General features: G+C 44.3%; 1 protein-coding gene across 1 annotated transcript; it reads right to left on the bottom strand.

Annotated features, from left to right (window-relative positions):
- Positions 1–3,196: 3,196 nt before the first annotated feature.
- LOC116494560 (protein FAM162B-like) lies at positions 3,197–7,848 on the bottom strand. The gene is made up of 4 exons (XM_032196488.1): positions 7,807–7,848; positions 5,674–5,779; positions 4,081–4,189; positions 3,197–3,378 (listed from the first exon to the last, which is right to left on the bottom strand). Exons 2-4 carry the CDS (start codon positions 5,763–5,765, stop codon positions 3,271–3,273), a joined length of 309 nt encoding a protein of 102 aa, XP_032052379.1. The 5' UTR covers positions 5,766–5,779; positions 7,807–7,848; the 3' UTR covers positions 3,197–3,270.
- Between the last annotated feature and the right edge of the window lie 832 nt (positions 7,849–8,680).

Here is an 8,680-nt window from a genome sequence, read left to right as displayed (position 1 = left end):
GCCTTGCATACAAGCTTGATATCACCTCATTGGTAGAAGAAAGTTCAGGTGTATTTAACTCTGCCCCACAGCAACTGGGCTCCTTGGGGAAGCTGACCTTTTAGAAATCAGAGGGATTTCCAAAAGCAGTGGATGACAGCTTTTAAACACAGCCAGAAGGAAATACAGCATTGATTTTAATAGAAGCAGAATTAGATTAGCTCCAGCTACCAGGCAAAACATTCCCAATAATTATTATAACACAAGCCTCTATGGCACCAGCCAACAGCCTGTTGTTAACCATTTCCATGTAGGAGTTCATTAAAATGACAAAAAAAAAAAAAAAAAAAATCCTGCAAGATAGAAAGCTTTCTTTCCTCCCAGGGCAGAGTGATAAACGAGGAGATGGGAGTTGAAAGGACTCACCCCCAGTCTGCCTGAGCATCATGACAAACCAGCATGCCTTCAGCTCTATCCCCTGCCTTGAAGAGGACCCAGCCCCTCCTGCTGTCCTCAGGGACAGGCTGGGTAGATACAGGGCATGCTATTAAAAAGGGAAGAATATCTCCTACCTAATAACAACTCCCATCCCTTTTTAAAATGACTGTGGGATCAGGTGTGACTCTGAAGCAATATAGATGGGAGAAGGAAAAAAAAAGAAAAAAACACTACCCTAAGGTGGTGAGGTTCAGCCAATTATACATTCAGGAAGCTGTGTTAATTAGAAGCTTTTCAAGAGAAGAGTTAAAGGACTCTGCAAACACAGATGGAAACCGATTTTAACAAGCAGTGATAAGCCCCGGTGTCGGAGAGGCATCAGAGCAGTACAATGTCCTCTGCTGGCATCTCCAGTTACTACAGTGTCGGCTTCAGCCGAGGCTGTGCTACACCAGCAGCGACTTGTCACTGAGTGCAAGCCAGCCATTAGTCCAATTGATTCTGGGTGGAATATTACTATATTAAAATGACTAATTTTGTAGCTGGAGCTGGTAAAGGATTATCCCCTACATAATCTTCAGTGCTCTTCATGAGAGCCCAAAAGCACCTGGGTCATCTGATTGCTCAGAAGTGACCCATCATCATTGGCTCAGGGAGGAGGGATTGATTTTTCCTTCTTCTTAATGACAATGTGTAATGCAGCAGCTTTATACAGTAGTCAACAGAGATTAATGTTATTCAAAAGGGTTTGACGATTATTCATACCTGAAGCAGGTTTTGTTGTTTGTTTTTTTTTTTTTTTCCAGGCATAGGAAGATGAAGAACAGAATGGAAAAAGTCATAATCAATTTGCTTGTTTTTAAATATGGTTATGAGGTTCTCCTTTTTTTGTTTAAGTCAGGTAAGTTCAGAACACGGATATGATTTTGTTTATAAGCATCAAAATGGGCTCCTTTAAGCGTTACATGTGCTGCCTTAAAAAGGGTACATGAAGGCCATTTAAGAATTAAAAAAAATAAATAAACCTAAGCAACTGACCAGAGATGTTTTAGTTCATCCCCAAGTGAACACTAACTTTGAGGAAATTCTTCAGGTTTATTGCACTAACCAAGAAAACCAGGTCACATAAAACAAATGAGCACATATTACCTGTGCAGGCAAAAAGCACCATCTCAGCAGAGACTTGCTTACTTGGTACTTGTCCTAGACTGTTATTTTCACTTTTCTGAGATGTGCTTCACAGGGAATACTACAGGGAGCAGACATCGCTTTTTGCAAATTGTACTGTACAGGTCCGTGAGTTGGAAACAAGGACTGTGAACACCAGCTTGTGACAGATGTAACATCCCTTTCACACACGTTCCTCAGCCCAAATGGGTGTGCAACATGGAGAAAAGTGGTCCTAAAAGGCCTCAGAAGGGAAAAAAAAAAAAAAAAAAAAAAAAGCCACCAAATGACCACAGACACAGGAGACAAAGTGCCAGAGTTCAGCTGCTGACCACTAACGCCCAAGCCCTGGGGATGATCCCATCCTTGCCAGCAATTTGTTCATGTAGTGACATACCAGCAGTAAGTGGACATGATTTTTGGCACAATAAATCTGTGAGACCTGAGTGGGAGCTTCCAGACTCTGCTGGAGCCCAAGTGTTACTCACACAGGGTACAAACCAGCAGCAGCAAAGAAAAGCCTTGGTGTGATGCTCAAGACACAGAACAAAAGCTGAGCTTGGTTACAACATTTACCACCTCCTGTGGTGGCCAGGGTGAGACAGATGGGTTTTGTCACTCTGCATCCTTTGGTACCCCACGCAGTGCACCCAGCTCCATGGGCTTGTTTACAGGTGTTAGGGATTTATGAATGATGCACAGGGGTTCAGACCACAAGTGTGAACTGAGGTTTGTGTTAAAGTTTAATCACTTTATGAAAATAGAACTTTCAATAATTTATTAGGATCTCTCCCATTTGTTAAACAACATCCAAGAGCGCTTGGTGACACTTTAGATGAAGCTGTAAAGAGAAGTGTTTGTTTTAGATGTAATTGGACAGCTGTTTTATTATAAGTTAATGAACTATGGTGATTAAAAAGAATTCTGTTTTAGCAAACCATGTTTTAACAATTAATCCTGACTAAAATCACAACTAAGCAAGAGCTAGGGAGCTTTCATGACAATGACTGGAAGCAGAAGATGGAAAAGCAGACCCAGTGAAGTGCAACAGGACTAATGGTGCCTCCAGATAGGCTCCCTGTGCAGGGTGTGGGTTCCCAGGAGGGCAGCTGCCCCACAACCACCAAACCACTCCATGAGCCCACACTACCACTCCACACCACCATCAGCTTCTCTGGCACAAAGCCCCTTTGGGCCCAAGTCAGTCACGAGGGCCTGTTCACACCCCTCCAGCCCTTCTGTGCTCGTGCCCCTCCTTTCCCCCTGTCACAGGAAGGGAGAGCGAACAGCAATGGCAGTAGGCTCAGAGGTACAGATATTTGACCTCTTTCTGGTTTCAAAAAAGACTTTTCAGACTTGTTTTGCCCCAGCTCTGTGTCATTTTTGACAGCACCACAAGAAGCTGATCCAGAGATGAGGAGTCCTGCACCCGTCCCTCTCACTCTTCCCAGTTTAGAGACATCTGCTTTTTAGCTGAACATGGTGACTAAGACCAGAGACCACAGAAAGCAGTTCTTGGAGTTTCTGTAACATTTTCACAGTTCGTACACAGCAGTTTTTAAGAAGCAAAGTCCTTGCTCTGCTGGAGTTGCAGGGAAAAAGTTCCAAAGCATAAAATGAAAACAGGTATGTATGCCATGTGTGCAAGTCACTTATCTCCTGCTGTTATTGTAAATCTGTTCCTGATCATTGTGGCTTCACAGCAGCTGCCTCCCGATCTTTTTCCACTTCAGCCCTCCATTTGGCCTTCTTTTGTTCATTCATCCTCAGCAGTGTGTGATCCCTTTTGGCAGCCTTTGAAAAGAAATGGTGAAAATCATTGCATGCACACATTTCCCACCACTAAATTTCCCTGTATTTGCACCACTTGCTTAGATATCACACTGTTCTTTTTGATATTTTGTAGTGAAAGACATTGCCTCCTCATTTTACTAAACTGTCATCATTTTCAGCTTCTAATTAGTGGAAAAGTTGCACTGCTTGATGTTTACAGGTGATCAAGCAGGATGGAAGAAGGGCACAGCACTTGCAGCTGGGACATGCTAGTCTAGCTGCTGACCCTCCCTCCCCACCAATGGGATGCGGAAAACAAGTCTCGTATCTTTTAGTGGCCATGGTGGCCCAATGGCTAGCTGCGCAGTGCCATGGGAGCCCCACTCCCCTTGCTGCAGGGTAGGGCCAGGCTCTGCAGCTGTTGTCTGAGCTGCTCCACAACCTTTGGACTGGCCTCCTGGTGAAACACCATGATATGGGGCATTGCAGTGCACTGGCTTACGGTAAAATAGGTCAGAAGGAACACATTAACAAGCAAGTTGTGTTTCCGTGTCTATCTCTCCTCAGGAGAATAGGGTGATAGAGGTCCCAAGCAAATATTGCTAATACGGACTTAACACCTATCTGTCACCCGGCTGCTTATTTAAAAAGAATATTACAAACAGCATACACAGACCATACGTTTAAGTGGATCAGTTCACCTCACTCAGAAGCAATACTCACTTCTTTGCCTGTGATTACCATGGCCAAACAGCCCAGCAAGGTCAGCGCGATCATGATATAGCAAACCTTTATCCTCACAGTGTTCCTTGCTGCATCGAGGACCTCAGACCTGTGGAAGACAGAACAGAGTTTCCATCCTGTAGCAGCATGTGGGAAATAAGATCATGGGGAGCTGGATAATGAATCCTCAAATCTTCCAGCAACTGCCTTTTTATGTACTATGAATTTAACCTTCTCTTTCTGCAAGTGCTTACAGGACTCAAGGGGAAAAAAAAAAAAAAAAAAAAAAAAAAAAAAAAAAAAAAAAAGCCTATGCCTATGCAGGAAAGGTTTGGCCAACCCCCTTCTCACACACACACACAGAGTCAGGTATTGCTACTCTCAGCTGTTGACAGCAACAACACAAACAAACTCTGCTCTTGTATCTTTTTTCACAACAGAATGAACAGCTAAAAATTACAAGGACAGAAAAGCAATTTCATCGTGATAATAGAATTACAAGAGGTCCACTCTTGGGAGCTGCAGGGCACAGTGTGGGGTGCTGCACAGTACCAGGAGACACTGGGGCCATGCCATGTTACTCACAGGGAAATAAAAGCACACGTATGACATTTTGGCTGAGAACAATAGAGAGCTTTCATGCAGCAAAAAGGCACAGAAAGTGGTGATTGCATGTGTAGCCACATCCCCTTCCCAGATGCATGAAGTGCCCTGCAGCCCTGTCTCACCACCACGTAGACCTCTGCCAGGCAGCTGGCAACAGGCACACCAGTATCTACTGCAGCGAGAGGCTGAGACTGAGCTGGAGCGTACAACTGCACCAACCGTCCAGACTTGTCTTCCCGAAGGACTGCACGCAGCCATTTCTGAGAAATCTCCTCCACCTTCCATGAGTGACTCACAGGATTTATCTAACCATTCATATTTGCAAGAGTCTACAATGTGACAACCTGAGTCATTCATGAAATCCTGTCCAGCTGTGGATTTCTTTACTTAGCAAGGGGAAGGCCAAGTGGAGGAGCCCCCAGTATGCCACAAGTCTGGAGACATTAGGTCTCTGAAATGAAATACAATCCTTTAGCAAAATTCCACGGGACGTGAGATATCATGGAGTGTAAAACCACAGACCAGACACCAGGAATTCTTTGCAGATGTTTGTCACCAGAGCTATGCATAGCCCTAACTTTCTTTTAAAATGTATGTAGTATTATTAATTGCTAATCAATAAAAGCTAGCCAAGAATGTTAAAAACCCAAAATAGATGACATTGTACCATGGTAATTTCTGAGCTACAAAGCTACTTGCCTTGCAAAAGACACTTCAGCTGAGTCTGAAACTTATGCTACTTAAAATAAGTGAATCTATTGTACTTCATAAGGTATAACAAGGAGTTAATGCTCCCAAAAGTTGGGATTATTTTTGGACACCAGTAGCAGCAAGCCCCAAAACCATATCAGTCCACAAACACCCACCCTGTAAACACACTTCTGACTAATGCAGACTGCAGTCTCAATCTGTTTGTTCATATCCAAAAGCATCATTCAAGCAAAATTAATTTAACATCAGAAGGAAAAAGGTTTTACATATACTTACGTTATGTACTTGGGAATGTCTTCCTCCTTTTTAAAGCGTCCTGCCCATACTAAGACCTTTTTATCAAAATTTGTAGGCCTTCTTTCATTCATGAATGCTTTGTAACCTTTAAGAAATTTTACAAAAGGCAACAGTGAGCTAAACTTAAGAAGAGGAAGAGAAGAAAAAAAAATATATAGTTACAGAGAAAAAGGATTCAAAGTTCAAAATAGCGTTTTTCTGTTCTGTGAGACCCAAATGTGCCTTATAATATCAATGGGATTATGTAGCTGATATGAGATACTTGCTTATGTTTAGAGCTTATTCAATTTAAAAATATATATTTTCTTTATTTTAAGTGGGTTTTAAACTAAAAATTTCTCCAACATTCCTTATTAAGAGGCAGAAGGGATGTGGGGCTGAAGTCACCCCAAGCCCACAGTATGTTCTCACCCTGCTTGCATCTTGCTTTTAAATAGTGAGTTCAGCACACTGCCAGCAGCACTAATAAGTCCTCAACAGCATCTCCTTTGGAAAGTGCTGATAGAGAGATGAGGCCTGTTAAAATACAGCCTGGTGGGAGGCTGTTGTTCTCATGCAAGCTGGGTACCACGTTTCTGTAATCTAATGATGATACATTACACCCCAGCAGACTACCGCAGTGATGCCATTAGCATGCTGTCACTGTGAGAATGTTGAGAAAGAGACTCCAGTGCCTCTTGACAGAAACAAGCCCAGTGACAGGCCACAACGTGGCCAGTGGCAGGGAAACCCTGTGAAAATAGGGTAAGCAATGGTTAGCCCAAAACCTGTTTTATGCCTTGCATGTCCATATCATTGTCAGGCAGCTGGATCTGCTCATGCACCCAAGCAGGGTGCACACAAGATTCTGGATTATGATGCCCTGTACTTGCAAATGTGAGACTGGTGTTTTTAGTAGTGCCCTGTGGGGGAGGCAGGCATGCCCCAGGGCATGCAGAAAGGGATGGACATGGACATGAACGTGGACAGTCTCAGTGTCCCCTACTCCCTGGTTGTTGTTGAATTACTGATGTTTGGCTAAAAGGAAATCGCTGCAGATACAGAAGAGGGCACAGAGCATCTCTTCCTGCCTGTGCTGAGTTGTAAAGTTACATTAAGTGTCTTGGCCCCAAGTGTGTTCATGTGTGCCAGGTCTTGTGAGTGGCTGAAAAATTCCAGGTGTGAATCTTGGTACTTCAATCCCCAGGTAAATTTAATCTCCTGCTTCTCATATTTTTCTTAACCAGTGTCAGTGAGACCAGGAGAGAGACATCTGAAATATCAGTGAAAGCCTGAATCTGATTTGCAGTCAGCAGTAGGATGGATTGCTAAAAGGACAGGCTCCATCTCAGGGAAAACAAGGGCAAAGCCCTTTTCTAGACAGCCATATCTATTCCATGGAAACACCAGCAGCCCCACACAGCCTGGTCTTGCTAGGGTGAAGAATTTGCAGAGGCATGGCCAAGGAGGTGATGGCATGGATTATAAAGAGAAACAGTGCCAGAGAGATTGGCCACTGCAGGAAGGGCTGCCTGGTACAGAGACGTCATCTGGAGGGGGCACCAAGCAGCTCCCTGATGGGAAGATCAGGCTAGAATGATGCCCAAGCATGGATCTGACCTTCCTTCTCACTAGAAGGAGCAATAAACCCATCCACTGCCTTTAAGTTACTGCACTGAGCCACTCCAATGTCCCTGTCAGCGATGGCATACCCCTTACCTTCAAGGTGTGCTGGGTGGGGAGGGATAGCACATGGCAGCGGCAGGCATCACCGTCCCTGAACGTATGGGGATGTGCACCCATCCTCCACCAGAAACCCAGCAGCAGGGTGTGAGAAGAAACTTTTACTTTCTTTTTTAATTAACAGATTCCGGGGCATGAGATGTCTGCTTGTTTGCCAACACAGGAGAAGGACTATTTAACACAAAAATCTTTATTCCCGAGTACTATACTACTAGTTGGAACTTCTGATTCTCTCTGTGCCTCAGCAATGCTTATAACCCCAACGCAGCACTGAAATAGCACAGCCATAGATGGGAACGAGGGTCATTGTCTAGCTGTTTCCTGAAAAAGAACAAACACCTTCCCCTCCATTCCGCAGCACAGAACAGTGACCAAAGCATTTCTACCCACCTGGATTAGCTGTCTGCTGCACCACATCCTGCACGCCCTTGGCTTTGTCACCGATGGCCCTGGCAGGGCGCAGGAGCAGCGGAGCAGCGTGGGGGCTCCAGGTGCTCGGACGAGCCCCCCACCACCACAGCCTGGGGCTGCTGCCCAAGAGCCTCCCCAGCATCCTCGGCTGCTGCCTGCAAACAGCCAGGGCACCGGCTGGAGCCCAGAAGGTTGACCCAGAAGTTATTTACATAAGACTACCGCTTCCTGTGAGTGGGGAGTAGCACCCTTTTCCACATTGGCTGCCAAAATTTTCTAATTGCGTCATGATGACTATGTAAATTTATTGCCCTTGTTTGTCAAAGTGACTAACCTTCTGCATTGCACAGGCAGGGACGGCTGCTGTGGCAGCTCACACCCAGCGTGGGCTCTCCACCAGGCTCACCATCCTAGGGAACTGCTCTGGATATCAATGGGTATTTATTTTTTTTTCCTCACTCTTTATTATGCTAGGACTAAAATAGGACAGTGTGCTATATTCTCCACAAAGATAGGCTTTGTAACTGTTAATTATCACAGTCAGTTAAGCTGTTAGAGTTCTTAATTGTTCTCAGCTAAGAAAATAATCTTGCAAATCAGTCCTGTTAAACAGCCTCTGTGAAGAGGAGAGGCTTTTCTGCTGTCTCAGAATAAAGATGGTTTAGTGAAGGGAAACTAAAGGCAACACTTGTAGCTGTAAATGCATGTGGTGACCCCATCCTGGGATCATGACAGTCCCACATCTAAACAGCAAACTTTCCTAGAAAATAAATATATATCAGACATGGTTTAAATCGATAAACTAAGAAATCATGTAAAAGACCTCAGGTGATGTAGTATTTGTCAGTGAGTA

Source organism: Aythya fuligula, chromosome 13, assembly GCF_009819795.1.
Source record: "Aythya fuligula isolate bAytFul2 chromosome 13, bAytFul2.pri, whole genome shotgun sequence".
NCBI lineage: Eukaryota > Metazoa > Chordata > Aves > Anseriformes > Anatidae > Aythya > Aythya fuligula.
This window is presented reverse-complemented; position numbering and strand designations above follow the sequence as displayed.